The 21,848-nt window shown below is 41.0% G+C and overlaps 1 protein-coding gene across 1 annotated transcript in view; it reads left to right on the plus strand.

Annotated features, from left to right (window-relative positions):
• NME5 (NME/NM23 family member 5) overlaps nucleotides 1-21,848 on the plus strand; it is a 110,703-nt gene that overhangs the window by 69,030 nt on the left and 19,825 nt on the right. The window contains exon 4 of the mRNA XM_086928850.1: nucleotides 1,146-1,246. Coding sequence (XP_086784976.1) covers nucleotides 1,146-1,246 — 101 coding nt within the window. The remainder of the gene's footprint in view (nucleotides 1-1,145; nucleotides 1,247-21,848) is intronic.

The following is a 21,848-nucleotide window of genomic DNA, read 5'->3' on the forward strand; positions in this document are numbered from 1 at the left end:
CACAGGCTTACCTAAGCAAAACCTACATTAACCAGGACAAGGTGCACTTCCTGAAGTATAGATTAGGACTATCACCTTATTAAAACATTATCACCCATGGAAAAGGAGGCCAGGGCGCAATCTCCGTCTGATATGCATGCAAGAGCCAGAGAACATCATCTATGTCTTATGCCTGTGCCGTTCCGGGCATGAGGACTAACGTTATATCTTTTGCAGGAAATGGAAAAATCGGGGCATAAGGTCATGTAGGTAGGCGGTACTGGCTAATTTTGATCCTGCGGACATTAGTATCAATTTTGCAACGATCAAACTCCTACAAAGGTTTGATAAAAAGACTGCTGGCAGAGAGCCAGAACTGTTTGAGAAGATATTACATGAGTATTCACATCTTTAAATTTTCTACGGTATCCGCAATTTCCCACTGCTATGTCTAAATTCCAATTCTCAAAGGTGGGACCACTTGCACCTTAATATCGAAGTTTATCACTCCAACTTCTAAGCGACCACATTGGATTTTTCTAATAACCGTCCCTGCTTCTAAGTTCAGCATCTTCTTATTAACATTCACTCATCATTTTCAGAAAAACTGATTTTACAAATAGACATCTTGTACTTTAATGTATCTCATTGCACATTAATGGCTGTATCACACTTTTAGAACCAATATTTTATTTGCTTTGAAGCAATATAAGCACTTGCAATTTTAAATGGGTTCAACCGATCTTAATATCATGAAATTATGATGATGATGAGTTGATTTTATGTGTTTTGCATAGAAATTGTATAATGAATTGCATTGCAAAGGATTTTATTAATCATGCAATGATTTACTTACTTACTGATCCATTTATGTACTAAAACAGAAAAGCTGAAGTCATACTTGGTTAATACTGGTTAGAAATGGTCAGACTCAGTTGTACCAAATCTTCATATTGTGGTAGCAACACCAGACCCTAAATAATGACCCTGTAACAAATGAAGGATTACATTTATTCTAGATGGAGGCCAAACTAAATATGTTTACAAGTTATAAATTCAGTATTTAAATATATACGAATGTAATACATTTTAATGCGATCATTGATTTGACAAATTGTTAGTTGCAGATATTTCTGTAATTAATGACAGCACACTTGTTTATTTAGCTTAAGAGCAATCTATGGGACAGATGACCTTAGAAATGCACTTCATGGCAGTAACTGCTTTTCATCAGCAGAAAGAGAAATCAGATTCATGTTTCCTGAAGGTGAGTTGATGCTTGTGGTACTTCCATGTATGTACAAAGTGTTGCTCCATTTAAATGTAATAGATTACACTGGCGTAATGTTCTGGCTGCCAACATAAAGAGTTTGAGAAAATAAGTAATCAGACCTGTACAGAGGAGGATATCTAAAGTGAGGGTTCCAGATATACTGAACCTAGCACCAACTTTGAAATCTGTAAATTAGTTCATAAACTCATTCATTCTATTTACTTGCAATGTTGCTAAGCCTAAATAGATGCTGCAATTTGCTCTCACTTTCACTAACTATGCCTGCTCTGTGATGCTGCAAGAGCCATTAAGGTTCAGGCACACCATTACTGGGCATTTCAATAACCCTTTTCTCTCTTTCCCTTCCTATCTTTATTTCAGTTTAATGAATTTATTTGTGTGACTTTGTTTCCATTTCTTTCTTACAGTTGTATGATTTGCCCCTTGCGTTCTCTTTTTGTTAACCATGATCTTTATCATTCATATACTCTTCCCTTTTCTGCTTCTTCCTTCCTTGTCAGTAAGTTCACTATTTACTCACATTTTTAACAAACCCTCTTTTTCTATCATTTTTTCAATCCTTTTCTCTACCATTAAATATTTTCTTTTCTTATTATTACTCCACCTTTGCCCGTCTTTAAGCTTTTTTTTACTGCTTTTGATTTTTGTTACCTGTTTCTTACTTAGATTGTACTTATACATTTAAATCTGAAACTATTTCTCCTTTCTTCCTTAACACCTTGTCTTTCTTTCTTTGCCCTAGTATTATTTTCTGAAATTCTCGTTTTGACCAGCTAATTTTACTTACTTGCCTTTGATCCTCATTCTCCAAGTTTGATCTTTCCATGTATCCCCTCATCCTATCCTCTCCTCTCCTCTCCTCTCATCTTCTCTCCTCTCCTATCTCCCAATGAAAACTTCCTGAGAAACCCTTTCTGGCAATCTTCCTCCTGACTACTGGCAACTGTTCTTAGCCTTCCTCTACTTTCCAAACATATTAATGAGAATTTCATTTTTGCATGCCAGATTATCTTGGCACACTGTTCCCCTCCAGAAACCTGGTTTTGATTTCACTCTCCCTACTAGATGTTAACTACGCTTTTGTCCATCACAAACCATTTGAATCTTGCCCATCACTGTAGATGCTCTTCCATTCTCATTACTTCTATAATGTTCTACTTTTAAAACAGTTGAATAACCTATTTTGTTTGGCACTACCTCTTCTTTGGTGCTTCTGGTATTGTCTCAAGTGGATGTAAAATGTTCTAAATTGGTCTCAACTCTTGCAAAGAACAATTTACTTTCTTCTCCAGTGCTCAACATTTATGCTCAAATATCGTCCTATGTATTCACACACCACTAATTACTAACTTTCTTTCAAATGCCAACAATGAATCCATACTAAGATGATTAGAACACTGTGTTACAAAAATCAAAACGTACAAAAAATATTTCTCCAAAACAAAGGACTCCCCATATCTGACCACAGAAGCAATCTGCCTAGTGGGAATGCTGTAGTAAGGTACAAAAATGATCTCTCAAGATAACAAGAAGTTTGAGAACAACTATAACAAGGAAAACCCACTATCACTTTATAACAACGTATAAAACTTTGATTTGACTGCAACAAATAATGCAAAAATTAAGCAGACCATATATTATTGTTTATCAAGGCTTAACCACAACGCAGATAGAAACAGAAGTGAGACATGTTGGCATATTACTACAAAACCAAGAAAGTAAGTGAAAGACCACATCCATTAAGGACCTGATAAAATTATTCATAATCAAAGACTCTTCAAAATTCTTAAAATCTTTAAAGATTTCTATGGATTTTCTTTACTCCAGCAAAATATTCCCCTCAGAAGAAGGCAACTTACCTCCTCCCCCAATAATAACTAAGTCTCAAACATCTAAAGACATAGAAGCACAAAAAGCTGGCAGTACCAATGAGGAGATCATTCACTGAATTAAGACTCTAGGAAATGGAAATCATTTGGCCTCAACTACTTTCAACCAGAGTTCTAACAGTACCTTTAAGAGGAACGATTACTGATACTCTGCAACCTCTATTTCCTTCTTACAAGAATGCAGACACTAGCAGGACTATATACAGAGGCTATGAAAAACCATAGAGAAAGAATGAAAAAATTACGAATACACAAATAGTACGCATAAGAATTTACCACACTGCCCAGAAGTAACATCAACAAGCAAATTATCATAGAAAGAAACTGTCCCAGGTCCATTGGTATGTCTCCTAGTGTACCCCATCTTTCACAATACACACCCTGCATGCTCCTTCATCTGAATATATGCTTCCTTATCACAACACCCTCTTCCTCCTTGCTTCCCCTGAACTGAACTCTTCCTCCCTATAGGATGGCCAGCATACATGGGTTTATTTCCCTACTCTCCCATGTTTGTCTACTTCAGCAGCCAATCTTCCAGCCCTATCACCCTCTTTTTCTACTGTATTTTTTCTACTTTTGCATGTACTTACAATCCAATAATACATTTTAGAAAATATTGCCATCGTGGGCTGGAATTGTTAGCTGAGGGGGGTTAGCTTTTGGCCTCTCTTGACCTGTGGTCTATTAGTGTCTCATTCAACTTTCCTTTTCATTTCAACACTAACAGTTCTCTGAACGTTACCCCCTTTTGTTTATTTAAACAATGCTTGCATGGTTTCCTCTTTGACTTTCTCTCTGCCATTGGTCTTCAGATGTCATCTTTCTCTCTCTCCAACATATTCCTTCAAAAAATGTAATCCTTTTATCTTCTCCCCCACGCCGTTATCCATTTTCAGATCTCCTCACCACATTCTTCTCCTTCCATTCTACTTAATCTACCTCTTCTACTGCCACCCTACACATAACACTTGTCTTCTTTTTGTTTTCTTATTTATTTCTCATATTGGTCTATTTTTCAGACTGCATCACTTTGTGAGTGTTAGTCAAGGGTTTAGGCCCTACGTGTCTCTGGTCCTCAGAGACAGGCTGGTTGGATCTCTTCTGTGTTATAAATCATAGTTTGTGTTTTGATCATTAGTGTTTATTTAACCCCTTCGATGCTCATGACGGAACGGTTCCGTCATGAGGCACAGTGGAGCTGTGCTGATGACGGAACCGTTCCGTCATGACCACACCCATTGCTATTATCCCTTAGCACCGGTGGGAAATATGTGCAACAGCGATGAGGTTAAAGTCCCCACCCCTTATTTGTTGTTTGATCCTTGGAAAAGTTATCTTTTGAGCCCTGAATTGTTGACATACGAAGAAGATCTCAGGAAGCTGACTCGCAGAAACCTACAAGCAGTGGACACAGCTTGTGTGATTTCTCATTTACTCGGGCCACTAAGATAGACATGTGTAAGTGCAGCCTATTTGGTCTGGAAGGGCATGGTAGCATGGCATGCTGCAGGGCCACTGTACATGGTTGTCACATCCATCTTAACTTTTCTTGAGGAGTGGACCCTCATGAATTGATTTAGTCTGATGTCACTGTGCGCAGAATACTGGATAGGGAAAAGAGCACGATGTAATCTTTTGTGATACTGTCTGCTTCCCTTTACCCTGAATAGCTGCATTATTGAATAAAGAAATCACAAATTTCTTGGCACCTAAAGCATCCTGTCTATTTTTGATTCTGGCTTAATATCTTGACCAAGCTGAGCTTCTGGTTAATGCTTTGGGTGAGATATTGGGGTGAATGTCCAAGGACACACCAACAATGAGAATTGCAGCAAGCAAGAGGGTGTTCTTGTCTAAATTGGGGGTTCTGAGAATGGTGCTAAATTGGTGGTCAGGAGTAGTGGACTGATACAGGATCTGGTGGAATTAATATTACAGTCTTCAAGGGCGTACTGGTATCATTTATATTGGAAAAACATGAACTGTAATTGGCCCAGACAGTTCATTGCTACTATTGTAGTTAATTCCCTGTCTAGACCTTCAGCTAAATCTGGTATTACGCATAGTGTTAAGCAGGTAATTAACTGGTTGTTCTATGGTAGTGCAGAGACTAGCCAACATGCCATTCTGTGGTTTATATTTTGTGGCTCTCCATCAGACACCAAGCGCCATTTTCATGTTTGCTACTGATCTTTTGAAGTTTATACTGTGTCTTACAGATAATCACAGCAGAAGTATTATAGCACAGGATTTAACCCCTTCTCTGCGGCGGCTATTCCGCTGCAGTGCTAAGGGGTTCAATCCAAAGTTGAGCAGGAAAACCCACTAAAGTCTGAAAATGCAGCCCACTGGAATGACGCATGTTTTTATGGTTAGACGATAATAACAAACGCTAAACTACAGTTTAACCCCTTCCTTGCTGGTGACGGAACCGCTCCATCACCAGCCGCGGTTGCGCTGTGCTCATGACGGAGCGGTTCCATCACGGGCCCGCGCCGCGCAGGCGTGCCGAACGGGCCGTGACGGAACCGCTCTGTCATCAGCACAGCGCGACCGCGGCTGATGACGGAGTGGTTCCGTCACCAGCAGGGAAGGGGTTAAACTGTAGTTTAGCGTTTGTTATTATCGTATAACCATAAAAAAATGCGTCATTCCAGTGGGCTGCATTTTCAGATTTTAGTGGGTTTTCCTGCTCAACTTTGGATTGAACAATCTTCTATGAATTAAGCATTAATAACATAACCTTGCATGGAATGGACCTACTGTGTGGCAATTATATTTGCCAAGTTATTGGATTATAACACTGAGTATTATACTGGAGGCGCTTCTGGTCAACTCCTGAACTAAGAATACTTACAACAAGACTTATGGATATAAGTAAATGAGGCACTTTTCACAAAATTAAATGGTTATCTGACGTCAGGGGGATTCTTGGAGAACTAGAAATGCAAGAGTTATGGGAGGATCCACTTAATGCTAGGTTTCCACCAAAAAAGGCCCTAAAGGGTATATATTGGAAGGTGGTCGCTTCAAAAGATTTTAGGACTACTGCTCCACTTTCGCTCACAGGGATTTTACTTGATTTCAAGGATGTGATTACCCTAGAAACATTCTGGGATGATATAACCAAGCCACTGGATAGAAAGCTCTATTTCCAGCTTAGAATTGGTAGTTTACCAATTAGAGCATTCATATCTAGGTGGTCAAATGGTGGAAAAGTTTTTGTCCTTGTTGTCCGGCCCCCATGGAAACAATTACCCACTTGCTATTTGGGTGCCCTGCGTATTCCTCCCCGCGCAGGGTCTGGTTGCGCCGAATGTGTAAGTTACTAGGTACCAGGAGTGGCATGGCTGCTGCTAGAATTATTTGTACAAGTACTAATTCTCCAGTTTATATAGCAGTGGCAAAGTTCCTAGGGTGGTCTTGGAACATTAGGAGCAAAATGATCAAGGAGTGATTCGTCCATGTTGTGCTTTTGTAGTATATTGTGTATTTTAGGTATTATGAATTGTATGCATTTTTCACTTTTGAGATGAACTGTATCTTAGGTATTATGAATTTTATGCATTTTTATTTTTGAGATGAATTCTATATATTTTATGCTTTTATGACATTTGCCGAATAAAGCTTGCTAGACTATAACACTGAGTCTGAAGTTGTTCACCTACCTAAACTTGGGCAAGATTACCAACACAGATTCAATATCACCACTGATTGTGGATAGCTTCAAAGGCATATCTCCACTTGGGAAACCAGGAAAGATTGTAGATTGCTTTAACATTTCATTGAGTGATATTGTGGGCAGCCTTGTTCAAGTGCACAGGCTTAAAGTTAGAGCAAGCCAATATTCTAATAAACAGCGTATCCACAAACTAAAGGACTTATAAGTCATAATAAAAATCAGCACAGGACCCAGCATGGGTGACATAGATCCATTGAGATTAGGGTGTCTACTTTGCGAATATAACGCTGCCATCCTTGGGGTTTAGAAGGATGATTTCTCATTCAGAATAGAACCGGTCAGTAAATTGCTCACAGTGAAATACAGAACCCTTCTTGAATCTGTTGAACGTACTACATGTCTCAAAACAGTAGTCAATCCAATTACAAGACTTAAGTAACAGAGTGAAGGCCATCTACCTGAATACATCAGACTGCCTTCTATTCACTATTTTAGAACCACAATGGTGTATATGGAAACCCATTTTGAGTTTCAGGAGGTCTTCTTGACTGAGGTTCAACATCTGATAACAGTGCTAAACCTTACACATTGTGAAAGAGATCTGTGTACCCTGCTTGTGATCGCTGATTGCCTATTTGGAGTGGGTTCTTTCTGTAATAACCTCTTTCATTAACAGCTCTTTTTGCACAGGTCTCTTCCATCTCTCTGAAGCAGGCCTAGAGTGACAAAAACCTTAAACCTTTACCGATTGTATGAATCTGTGTATTTTTGTCACTTTGGTAATATCTTCTGCTGAAAAGTCTAGAAATGGCAGTTGCTATTGTGCTCCAGGCCCATTTGGATCTACAATATTCTGGAATACTGCCACTCCGGTTTTAATCACAATTGAGAGACTGAATTGGCTTTGCTGGAAGTTCTGTGTGTAATTCCAGACACTCTAGATAATTAGAACCTATGCTGTGTGACCTGGCCCATTCGTTTTGTGTCAAGGGAAGTGATGTGGGTGTCACATTTCACAAGATCAAAGCTGTGTTCAGACTTTCAAGTGATCAAGAAAGTGATCGAAATAGCATAAACTACCTCTTTGTGATCGTAAGTGGAAACGAGTTTAACTGAATGACGATCCAAACAACTCTGGCAGGAGTTAACCCTTCATCTTAAGAAGGTTCTGTTAGGTTAGCCCTTTCTGACTTTCTCTGCAAGGTCAGACCTTTATACCAGTGTCTGCAAAGGCCAATGATGGTAGTCTGTCCTTAGATGTAGTGCCGTCCAAACCCTATTATTTGCAACTTCTGCGGCACCGACATCCATTTTTAATGAAGTCCATAGGACTGCTCTTGCCCAGGCTGTTGTTATTGGGGTAATTTTGTCTATAGCAGTGTTCTCCTGATTGTACAAATTATAATATTGAGGAACTTTGGACCATTCAAAATGTAACAGTTGAATAGTAGTTAATGCCCCATGGAAGGAACATACCACACTTATATTCAGAAAAGTAAACTAGCTCCGGGTCCAAGGCAGAATCCATTTCATATCTCTGTCTGTTGTTCATAAAGTACTTTCTGGAGCATTCCATGATTACTTGAAAACATTCTTGCCACTGTATGCCCTTCCTTGTTCTCTTCAAAAGAGTAAGGAAGGTGGCGATTCCTTTGCAGAGCAAGTTGTGACATTATGGACCGTCCTCCTTCTGAGCATCCAGGCAGTTCAGTCTCTCTCAGATTTTTACAGGCTGTACAAATTCATGATGATGATCAGTCTCTTTAGCCATTTCAGTTTCTTATGTACCACAACATTTAAACTCTTGATTTTTCATTTGATGATCTCTGCACTTTTTAAATGGTATACGTAGATTTATTCCATAGCTTCCTGCTGCCCTTTTCCTCCTATTGTTATCAGACGAAAGTGAGGGCTTGTCTAGTTTAACCCCTTCCTTGCTGGTGACGGAACCGCTCCGTCACCAGCCGCGGTTGCGCTGTGCTCATGACGGAGCGGTTCCATCACGGGCCCGCGCCGCGCAGGCGTGCCGAGCGGGCCGTGACGGAACCGCTCTGTCATCAGCACAGCGCGACCGCGGCTGATGACGGAGTGGTTCCGTCACCAGCAGGGAAGGGGTTAAACTGTAGTTTAGCGTTTGTTATTATCGTATAACCATAAAAACATGCGTCATTCCAGTGGGCTGCATTTTCAGATTTTAGTGGGTTTTCCTACTCAACTTTGGATTGAACAATCTTCTATGAATTAAGCATTAATAACATAACCTTGCATGGAATGGACCTACTGTGTGGCAATTATATTTGCCAAGTTATTGGATTATAACACTGAGTATTATACTGGAGGCGCTTATGGTCAACTCCTGAACTAAGAATACTTACAACAAGACTTATGGATAAAAGTAAATGAGGCACTTTTCACAAAATTAAATGGTTATCTGACGTCAGGGGGATTCTTGGAGAACTAGGAATGCAAGAGTTATGGGAGGATCCACTTAATGCTAGGTTTCCACCAAAAAAGGCACTAAAGGGTATATATTGGAAGGTGGTCGCTTCAAAAGATTTTAGGACTACTGCTCCACTTTCGCTCACAGGGATTTTACTTGATTTCAAGGATGTGATTACCCTAGAAACATTCTGGGATGATATAACCAAGCCACTGGATAGAAAGCTCTATTTCCAGCTTAGAATTGGTAGTTTACCAATTAGAGCATTCAAATCTAGGTGGTCAAATGGTGGAAAAGTTTTTGTCCTTGTTGTCCGGCCCCCATGGAAACAATTACCCACATGCTATTTGGGTGCCCTGCGTATTCCTCCCCGCGCAGGGTCTGGTTGCGCCGAATGTGTAAGTTACTAGGTACCAGGAGTGGCATGGCTGCTGCTAGAATTATTTGTACAAGTACTAATTCTCCTGTTTATATAGCAGTGGCAAAGTTCCTAGGGTGGTCTTGGAACATTAGGAGCAAAATGATCAAGGTGTGATTCGTCCATGTTGTGCTTTTGTAGTATATTGTGTATTTTAGGTATTATGAATTGTATGCATTTTTCACTTTTGAGATGAACTTTATCTTAGGTATTATACATTTTATGCATTTTTATTTTTGAGATGAATTCTATGTATTTTATGCTTTTATGACATTTGTCGAATAAAGCTTGCTAGACTATAACACTGAGTCTGAAGTTGTTCACCTACCTAAACTTGGGCAAGATTACCAACACAGATTCAATATCACCACTGATTGTGGATAGCTTCAAAGGCATATCTCCACTTGGGAAACCAGGAAAGATTGTAGATTGCTTTAACATTTCATTGAGTGATATTGTGGGCAGCCTTGTTCAAGTGCACAGGCTTAAAGTTAGAGCAAGCCAATATTCTAATAAACAGCGTATCCACAAACTAAAGGACTTATAAGTCATAATAAAAATCAGCACAGGACCCAGCATGGGTGACATAGATCCATTGAGATTAGGGTGTCTACTTTGCGAATATAACGCTGCCATCCTTGGGGTTTAGAAGGATGATTTCTCATTCAGAATAGAACAGGTCAGTAAATTGCTCACAGTGAAATACAGAACCCTTCTTGAATCTGTTGAACGTACTACATGTCTCAAAACAGTAGTCAATCCAATTACAAGACTTAAGTAACAGAGTGAAGGCCATCTACCTGAATACATCAGACTGCCTTCTATTCACTATTTTAGAACCACAATGGTGTATATGGAAACCCATTTTGAGTTTCAGGAGGTCTTCTTGACTGAGGTTCAACATCTGATAACAGTGCTAAACCTTACTCATTGTGAAAGAGATCTGTGTCACCTGCTTGTGATCGCTGATTGCCTATTTGGAGTGGGTTCTTTCTGTAATAACCTCTTTCATTAACAGCTCTTTTTGCACAGGTCTCTTCCATCTCTCTGAAGCAGGCCTAGAGTGACAAAAACCTTAAACCTTTGCCGATTGTATGAATCTGTGTATTTTTGTCACTTTGGTAATATCTTCTGCTGAAAAGTCTAGAAATGGCAGTTGCTATTGTGCTCCAGGCCCATTTGGATCTACAATATTCTGGAATACTGCCAGTCCGGTTTTAATCACAATTGAGAGACTGAATTGGCTTTGCTGGAAGTTCTGTGTGTAATTCCAGACACTCTAGATAATTAGAACCTATGCTGTGTGACCTGGCCCATTCGTTTTGTGTCAAGGGAAGTGATGTGGGTGTCACATTTCACAAGATCAAAGCTGTGTTCAGACTTTCAAGTGATCAAGAAAGTGATCGAAATAGCATAAACTACCTCTTTGTGATCGTAAGTGGAAACCGGTTTAACGGAATGACGATCCAAACAACTCTGGCAGGAGTTAACCCTTCATCTTAAGAAGGTTCTGTTAGGTTAGCCCTTTCTGACTTTCTCTGCAAGGTCAGACCTTTATACCAGTGTCTGCAAAGGCCAATGATGGTAGTATGTCCTTAGATGTAGTGCCGCCAAAACCCTATTATTTGCAACTTCTGCGGCACTGACATCCATTTTTAATGAAGTCCATAGGACTGCTCTTGCCCAGGCAGTTGTTATTGGGGTAATTTTGTCTATAGCAGTGTTCTCCTGATTGTACAAATTATAATATTGAGAAACTCCGGACCATTCAAAATGTAACAGTTGAATAGTAGTTAATGCCCCATGGAAGGAACATTCCACACTTATATTCAGAAAAGTATACTAGCTCCAGGTCCAAGGCAGAATCCAATTCATATCTCTGTCTGTTGTTCATAAAGTACTTTCTGGAGCATTCCATGATTACTTGAATACATTCTTGCCACTGTATGCCCTTCCTTGTTCTCTTCAAAAGAGTAAGGAAGGTGGCGATTCCTTTGCAGAGCAAGTTGTGACATTATGGACCGTCCTCCTTCTGAGCATCCAGGCAGTTCAGTCTCTCTCAGATTTTTACAGGCTGTACAAATTCATGATGATGATCAGTCTCTTTAGCCATTTCAGTTTCTTATGTACCACAACATTTAAACTCTTGATTTTTCATTTCATGATCTCTGCACTTTTTAAATGGTATACGTAGATTTATACCATAGCTTCCAGCTGCCCTTTTCCTCCTATTGTTATCAGACGAAAGTGAGGGCTTGTCTAGTTTCTCTTGGGAGTGAGGGAAGAGTTCACTCTTTGGAAAGAACTCTTCTAATAAAAATTCCCTTCTATATTTTTGCTTTTGCAGAAGCCCTCTATGACTTGTCCAGGCTAAAAGTAAATCATAAAAGTATTTAATTACTTCTTGCCAAAGGAAAAGCAGAGTGTAGTGTGGTAACTGGTGCAAGATCAACTGGAAAGTCACTAGTTTTGGTTTGTCAAGATTTGACTGCAAGTACCCCTGCTCATTTCTTTTCTTTGGATCAAGTTTTGGAACTGGATACAAAGACTTGTTTTGCTGTGACTGTGAAGAATTCCTGTCTACCTCCAGAGGAAAATCGGATGAAATGTTTGCAGATACGTGTTTGAAGTTATGCCTTAATAACGTCTAGAGATGGGGTAGCCTGTTTTCTGATGTGGCCTCCACAGAGAATAGGGCCTGACTTTGAATAGCTTAGTCTTCTGTGGACTTTCTGCTTGATAAATTAGATGTGCATAAAGTGAAATGCAGTGGTAACATGAAATGTTTTACAGAGGAGATCAGCATCTTCAGTCTAGCTGCATACACTTTTGAATCAGCCTAGATTGCTACCTTGTCCGCCCACAGCTTTGAATAACAGATTGTCTGATTGAAAGCTCATTCCACATGCATCCAACCTCCTTAAGTCCTGATCGTAAACTGCCCCCAATGTTGGTTCCACAAGATATTTTCAGAATCCAAAGTGTATTCTGTATCCAAGATTAGGAATTCTGGAACCAGCAACTTGAGAACCTCCACGTCCACTCATGTTAATCTTATTTTAGTGACCATGTCCCACTCAGACCTCTTCAACCAGATGTCCGGTCTTCACAGAGGACTCCGATCAATTGCCTTCCTAAAGCCCAATTAGATACAGTGTTCCTTTTTGGTTCTAAAAGTCGTCTTATTTCTCCACAAATGTTTATATGAGCTAAGGTAGACTGCTTCATCGGGACAGCCCACTAGATTATTGCAACCTTTACGCATTCAGGGGAATACCGAAGTAGTGTCCATGTGCAGGCCTGTTCTCTACAGGTAATGCAGTAACCCTTTTCAATGCTTTCCAATTTTACCCTGAATTAAAGCAATGTTTGTCCCCACTGATTCACTTCAATGATGCCTTTCCTTCTTTGCATATTATTTGTAACACTTTTAAGTCTTGTATTCCCTTTACTTCATTGTTATTTTATGGTTTCTTTAACGTTACACCCCAGGCATTTTAGTATTACTTTGCAGGTGAGGTCGGGATTAAAAAAGACAATCCCTTATTGAAATCTGTTTGCTTGTGTTGTACTTGCATTTGTATAAGGCTTATTACCCCAGACGAAGCCTATATCCTTCTGCTTAGATAGCGTGGGACCTCAGTCACAGATCAGTCAGTCCAAGACTGTGGCCTTCTCTACCATAACTTAGAAATAAAAGGAAATCGTTCTGATGTTCACAGTATTCAAGCTTCTCATTCCCATGCGCGCCACGTGGCCTCTAAAATCTCAATTATCATCAAGCCACATTTCACTGCTATGCAGTGGCTATGCTAACAGTCTGTGTGGGGCAGTATGTGTTTTCATCCACTGTCCTCATGTTCTGTAGCAAAGCAGTAAGAGCCAGGAAATTGGTTTCAGAGGCAGCTGACCTGAAGCCGAGTAATGCTTTCTTCAGAGGAGCCGACAAATAGAACAGCTGCTGTAGGACTTTCATCTGTTGCACGCCTGAACACTGTCTGCAACAGAATACAGAGGAAAGAGATAGTTCTTTCAATCATGCCACCTGCCTAGGAGGAGGTGTGCACATTTGTGTGCATCTCAATAATCAACTATCTTAGTTCAATTCTAGCTTCATTTTTCGTAAACTGCCGGTACAAGACACACCTATGCCAGTTGTGGTATTTTCTCACTGTTCTTTTTCCTAATTTCAATCAGTTGTACTCTCCATTAGCATCCTATTTTCAAATCGATTTTCAAAGTTATGGTATTGTGAACATTCTAAAAGCAGCTAAAACTTGGATTAATGCACAAAGGTAAGCTAAGTGGTGTATCTAAATAGCACACAACAATAGAATATTCCCTACTAAAGTAAGAAGGCATTAGAATGTAATGGGTAATTTTCCAAGCAAACACATTCTCTTTCTGAAAAATAAAGATAGCTTAATTTAGTTCAGTATGCTGAATAATCTGTTACTTTGTTGCTTCAGTGTTTAACTTGTGTCATTCTAACAACAGATGAGGTTTGGAACCCTGCATTACTCTGTGAAAGCTGAAAGCAAAGAAGTAGCGTTATTCAAAAGATGTCCGTGATTACTGGGAGCTTTGACCCAGCTTTTACTTGACTGTGGCATCACTTTGTCGAGCCTGGATTAAAAACTTTGGGCGTGGGCCCCAGTCCTTTTTTTTACCCAAGGAACTGCATAGGGAAATAGTTGGAACATTTTCAGTAATACACCAAGGGGCATATTCTCAAGGATCCATCGCCAAGTTATTGGCACTTTAGAGCAGTCAAAGTTGCTATTAATATATCGCTCGATTCACAAGCTGGTGCTAACAGCCAATATCACCAGTTTACCTGCGATAGCAGCCGCAAAAAACATCTCCACAGATGCAACCGGCAACTAACGCTAATGATATGCAGAGTAGGCGTTCCCATGCAAAAAGCTGTGACAACACCACGTCACAACATTCTCAACGACCTGCCAGATCTGAGATAAGATCACAAAACAGGCGATAAGGCGCGTTAGCTGGAATATAACACCTTTTCTTACCTGGTGTAAAGTCAGACTACAACCTGCACCAGAAAAGGGAGTCCTGCCCAGAGCCACACCTGAAGAACAACAGATGCCATGGGGCCAACGATCATTCAGCTCGGACGCCCAAGAGAGCCACAACACCCACCGCCACCCCCTCAGGCCCCTCCCTGGGCCCTACCCCAGACCCCCCCCCACCTCCCCTGGACCAAGATATTGCACATCAACGTCACAAAATCATGAACAAAAAAATTCATCTGATGTCGCACTTTTACAACAATTAACATTTATGTGAGTACAGAAAATCAGAATAATTCATTCACCATTGAAAGTCCAAACAAAATATCACAATCGATTTTGTCTCCAAACAACTATTTGGAAGAGTCATGGGGGGCCATCCCTAAATATTCTGTAAGTCACAGCCTGCAAACCAGTATCTAAGATAAGAAGGTGTGCCAATCACTCATCAATCGACAGAGAGAGAGAGAGAGAAATATAGAGAGAGAAAGAAAGAGACTGAACAAGGAGCGCAAGCCAATCGGGCCCTTAGCTCATTCATACAGGCCAACTGCTGTGTGTGTCTCGCAATTGGTGCACCCTAAATCTAAGGCCTGGCATCAATGTCAGCGCGAAGGCCACATCGCATTTAGGACATGCAAGCAGGAGTCAGACTAAAATTAGGTATGAAAGCTACTTTGTCTCAATGCACAAGGTGGAAGGACAACCGGACCTCCGACCTTGGTCTTGAATGCAGCTGGCACACCCTGAGTGAGATACCATACCAGACTCCGATGACTCCCACACCACGAACTGCACTAATAAAAGACCAACATGTCCACACCCTACACACACTTGTCCCTGCTCGAGATACACCTGCAAGGGATGCCCTTGACACATTGGTAAAAAACAACCCATACTTCTAAACATTGCACACACAACGGACTCATTGCCCAGAGCTGTGGCATATCATCCACCGATCTGCCGCGGTCTGAGGATTGCCAATGCTACGAGACCAACAAACGCAATGGCAGGACATCCCGGGCACACGCACAACACTTGTCACATCGAACTGTACCGTGCACGAATACTGCATCTGTTGGGATCACTGCCAATGGCAGTTTTGCGAATCAGTTACCGTCTGAGTTTCCGTCTTGCGTACGTCACATGCGTCTAGCCCTGGTTCCACTGTCGATCATGCACATTGGAGTGGCCCATGGATGTCTGCCTATCCAACGCAACGGTAGCTGAACTGGATTATGACTTGTCTGTGCGCCCCCTGTTGGCTCACGAATAGGAGTGTAACCGGGATACCCGTACATGGGATGCCTTGATCTTTGGCGTATGTGTTAGCAGTTGTGCAGGGGAGATTGCACAATTCCACGTGTGCAGTGACCACATCGAGATGCTCCCCTATTGATCTGTGTGCCGGATTGGTGAAACGGCGTGGACGGAGCACAGCTGCCCCGACCAGTTAATGGATTGCCTCTCACTCGTGTTCCTTGAACTTGACAACAACGTACTCTTGGAACAGATTGCCCATGAAGCTGCGCTCGCAATCTTGGACGAATAACTACGTTCCTGCAGCCACAACTGATTGCCACCCACAGCACAGGTCCCCACACCTTGTTGCATCTTGGGGAATGGTCACATATCCCACCACAACAGTGGGCATGTCTGCCTTCGCCTGGACTCAGAATGCATGTGCGTGGAACTACGCGGGTGTAAACACACCTGTGCAAGGTGATGCAGTCCCATGGGCACAGCTGCACAGCGTTGTTTGGCACCTTTCCCAATTCGGACATACTGCTGGGGTGAGAGTACCCACATGGCAATGTAGTACGACATGTGACCTTGTAGGACCCTTTCACCTGCTCACTGTCAGCAGAGCAAGCAGTCTGCGCAGTCCATTGGTACAGCACTATGCAGATCCTATGGGCTGTGAGTCGTGTCCCCTGACACGGGCAATGAGCAGACGCCAAACATTGTATGACTCATCCAGCAAGGCAAGGTGGGCTGAGCACGTTTCCATCCATATTGATTTGTGTTCATTTTTGTCTCCCCATTGCTTGCACCTCAACATGTTCCTATGCTCCCAGTTAGTGTCTGAAGCATTGGTCTGCATTTTGTGGCTCTTGCCTTGCCTGTACTGACACGCACATGCTAATAAAGTGTATGCAACTTCACAAGTGTTCAACTGTGATGAGCGTTGACTAGAATGACAAATCGTGGCGATCTGATTAGAGCGATAAATGGATAACGAAACCGCTATTCCGAATTACCAGACGTGAGGCCGCCGCGCTGATGTGACGCCTACTGCATTTTTTGGCTCATCGTGACTTCGCTTTTAGAAACAGCGCGGTGGAACTATCCATTTATCGCTCTAATCAGATCGCCAATAGACTCACGTCTAATCCAGATTATCATGTGCTACTAGTTAATCCAATACAGACACCGTAACGATTTGCAGCGGTTATTCGTACCTAAAGGAACATCGATTTTCTTTAGATTATGCCTTCAGATGAGAACACTACTAATATCCTGTTGTAGGTGTCTCTACCCTTTTTATCGTATAACAAGGAATTCAGGATTATCTTCAACCCTAAATGAATTCTTCTAGATTCTTCTTTCCGAACCTGAAAATAATACAATTTGGAAATTTTTCACAGACTTAAGTTATTTTGTGGCCTGTCCTGAAGAAGGCGCTGGTCGCCGAAACGCGCGTCGAGGTTCATTACTTTTGTGCCACGAACATTTCTTTTGTGTTTTAATGGTGTTTTATTTATATTAATTGTCCCCTATGTTTTGTATGTATTGATAGTTCTTCGAACTATTTTTATCAAATGATAATATCCTATTGAAATTATTTTTGAAATATTTTATGAATTATTGATGTATTTTGCCAATACATTTTGTTCTTACCTCAATTCGAATATGGTCCTATGCTCCCTCAATATCTATGTGACAAGTAATTTGTCTGCCTAGGTTGTTGTTTACCTATATGATTTATCCCTGACCTAGGAGTACAGTTTGTTCTTTCCTCAGGGGGTCCTTGTTTTATACACTAATGGAAGATCCCAGCTACATCTCGCTGGTGTTCAGCCGTGGCAGCCATACTTCTAGACTGCATCTGCTCCATGGTCTTCATTGTCCTGCGCATCTCTGCCAACTCTGTTCTGTCATCGCTGGACCTGTATGACTAGACAGTTCCTGTATTCGAGTAATGGCCACAGCGATGTCAGCCAAGTATTGTTGGAGTGCATTATGCAGACAATGGGTGTCCGTTAGGGCCTGTAAGTGGTCCCTGATGGGACTCATACACCCACATATGGCATTAAGTTTGGCTGCCACGAGGTTGAATCCCATCCACAGCTGATCAGCCATCTCCTCCTGTCACCCCAACACACGGCGTTGGAATTCCTTGTGTTGGTTGTGGGGTCCTGGGAGACAGCCATGTTGGTGTGTGCTTCCTGCTGTGTGGTCTGTGCAGGGGGTGGGGTCACCTCGAAGCAGCTGGGCTGCCCTGCTCCTGGTGGTGGGGTGCGGAGGCTGTCCATTAGCCTTTGAAGGGTGTCTGAGCAAATGTGCAGGGTGTTCTCTTCATCATCACTGAAGAGATGGGTGGTCTGCTCTGCTGGGGGTGTTGATTGTCTCTCTGCAATGTAAAGGGGAGATGCAGGTTAACAATGTGTCCCATGTATGTTGACGCATTATAGATGTTTACATACAGACTGTATGACAATGTACATTGTGATTGTTTTGGTGGAGCTGGCTTTTTGATGGGAGACAGTGGATATTTCGACTACATGACGGATGTGTGGTTGTACTCGTACAATATCATCTCACAGTGTCATGCAGTGCCAGATGTGATTGGCCAGTTACTACGCACAAGCGGCACCAGTTGTGTCCTCTGTCCTGTGGTGTCAGTGTTGCACTTTGTACCACATTGTCGTCAATGTTGATCTGCTGTGATTTCTATGTGTGTGCTGCATTGTGGGAGAGTCGTCCCTTTGAGGCGGTGTGCCTTTGACTTGTGTGCTTTTCGAGTGCTGGGATGTTTGCAACTTGGGTCATTTGTGCTCTTGGACAGATTTTGTGCTCTTGTGCATTGTTTGTCTGCAGATGTGTTAATGACGTCATGGGTTATAGGTGCATGTGAATGTGTCAGAGTGTGACCTGCTACTTTACGGATGTGATCCACACTGGGCCACCTCAGTGTCATCTTGTGCACTATCTCATGTATTTTGACTGCAGCCATGCTATCGGTCATGCAGTGTCACTTGAATTGTCAGTGTGGCTCACAGAGTCGCTGCTTTTCTGGATTCTGCACATGGCTTCCAGACCTTCTGCTAGGGGAATTGAGGTGTACAGAGAGGTTACATCTATTGTGCATAGTAATACAGTATGTCCTCCTAATTCCACTGATTGTAATAGTTGTAAAAAATGAGCTGTGTCTCGCACATACGTGACCCATCCTTGTACAAAAATTTGTAAACATTCGTCAATGTATTTACATAGAGGTTCAAACCATGATCCCCAGCCACTTATGATGGGTCTCATTGGAGGATCGTATGTATTTTTGTGAATTTCCGGCAGCATATATAATGCCGGGCATCTAGGGTACTTGCTGGTCAAAAAAGTTTTGGTCTTTATGCTGATCCATCCCAATTCCACTGCTTTGTTTAATATGGCATCCAATGTGTTGGTTATCTCTTTGGTTGGATCATTTGTTAGTTTCAAATATGTTGTTTCATCATTGATATGTGCTTCTACTTTGGTTTCGTAAAAATGTGTATCCATAATCACCAATGCACCACCTTTATCCGCTTTTTGTATGGTTATGGTAGTTTCTTCAGCCAGTTTTTATAGAATATTGTATTCATGTTTATTCAAATTGGTTCTGTGTTGTTTATGCCATTTTATCCTTTGTAAATCCTGTTTGACTCATTTTTCAAAGGTATCCAGAATTTTGTGAGAGATCGGTGGCATGTATGTACTTGGAGCTTTAAACTCTTTGTATTCAGCTAATTCTTCATGTAATGTAAAGTCAGGTAAATTTGGTACAACGTTGTTGAAGAAATGTCGTAGTCTTAGTGTGCGCATGAGTTGGAACAAACTGACATCTGTCTCTAATTTGTTGCTGTGATATGTGGGTACAAAGCCCGTGCCTTTTTCCAGTGTCAGCATTTGTTGTTTGTTCAACTGTTTGGAAGAGATATTAATTGCTAAGGTCTGTTTTTCCTCTGCAAGTTTTGGCTGATCGTGTCTTTGTCCACGACGGGTCTTGTGGTATCTGTTGGTTCTGGAGGTTTCCCTGTTGATGGTCCCTTTTCTAAAAAAACAAGTTGTTGAGGTGTAATATTAACTGGTGCTTGTGCTCCACCTGTTTCTTTTAAGGATGTTGATAAATCCACTGGTTGACGTGTTGCTGACAAATCACGGTCGGAAACTACACTTTCTTGGGAAGATGATACAAACTTAGGTGAAGGTTTCCTTCTGGCATACACTTCTGCCCAAGTGTACACCTCATTTAGTTTGTAATCAATGGTATCTCTTTTAAATTTGCGTAGCTTCATTTCTTGTATGTCTTTACCATACTTATCAAGTTTGTCATTCAGATCTTTCAAGGTGACAGATAATTCCTCTTGCTCCATTTGTTTGGATATCTCGTCTTTTAAGATGTTTATTTCTTCTTCAAGCTCCTTGATTGCTTTGGCCAATTCTTCTACTAACAGTAATATTAAGCCTAATGAACATTTATTTAATATTAAATACCACTTATCCGTGAAGTGTTTATTGTATTGAAATTTGTAAAGCATTGGTTTAATTGATAGTCGAAGTCCTCGCGGAATGCGTTGGACTTTATGGTACTGTATGAGAGTTGAAGCATGTAGCTTTTGATTCAAAACTCGCCTGGAAATAAGTTCTAACTGTCGTAATGATTGGGTGACTGAACCACGTTGTGTGCTGAATGAACGGACTTCAGAAATTAAAGCATAAATATCTGTAGCTTGAGCTGATGTGTACGTTTTGGTGGCTGCTTTATTGTTCGTGATATTTGATATCGAATCAAAAGACATTTTGTTCTCCGGGTGCTCCGACACTGGTAGCTGAATTTCGAAATGAAGAAATGTTGATTGTGTAGCGCACTCCTGTTTATTCCAAAATTTTACTGATAATCAGTATTTACTCTATATTATTCAAGGCGTGCTGGAAGGGATGGAGGGAGCTACCCTCTAATTTGAACAATGAACCATTCTGGTGATCAAAATCACCAGACCCTTTCCGCACAGCTAAATGGCAGAGCTCCTTCTGCCCGTATTAAATCATCCAATACTTGTGTTTGCTGCTATCTTTTTTTAATTTACATTCAGTGTAATTATGCAGCTCGATCAATTCATTAAGCTCCTTTTACACAAATTATAAGTCAACAAATGAATTCCATTTTTCAATGCCCTAAGCTAGACATATAATTTTCTATCTAACAATAAATAAAAGGAAAAAGAAAAATGTCGTCCAATCCCAATGCATTTCGGGAGTGATCCCTTCGTCAGGGGCACTGTAGAAAAAATAAAACATGCAAAGACATATGTAAGCCGACATCCAGCACATTAATTGGACAAAACATATTATCAACAAGTATTCAATGCTATGTAACTATTCCCGTTCTCCCTATATACTTTGTTCAGAAATTATGATTGGTTAGTAAGAAGTTAGTGAAGGTAAGAAAATATAAAGGTGAAGAATAAAACTAAACATAAGCTTACAATGACGTATGTCGGTCGGTGTGGCTGACCAATGGTCGTTCAATGTGGACTGCTTCGCTAAGTTCACGTCCGCAGAGTCCAATAATCTTTAATAATATAGTGTAATTCAGACACCAACAATTTTCGAGAAAGCCAAAAGCCAAACATTACGGAAATCAATCTGTGCAGAAAAATGCATCAAGATGTTCACATTGTAACTCTACACTGTGCCCTTTGAGTGCGTTAATGGACTAGGGTAAATCCGCATCCTTTACGAAACATGAACTAATATCTGAAAAACTGCCCAGTTGTTCCAAATGAAACTAACGCTAGAAAAGTAGCTGCGTGCTATGCAGTTTGACTCCTGAGTGAAGCTCCTTCAGTA

Source organism: Lissotriton vulgaris, chromosome 7, assembly GCF_964263255.1.
Source record: "Lissotriton vulgaris chromosome 7, aLisVul1.2, whole genome shotgun sequence".
Taxonomy (NCBI): domain Eukaryota; kingdom Metazoa; phylum Chordata; class Amphibia; order Caudata; family Salamandridae; genus Lissotriton; species Lissotriton vulgaris.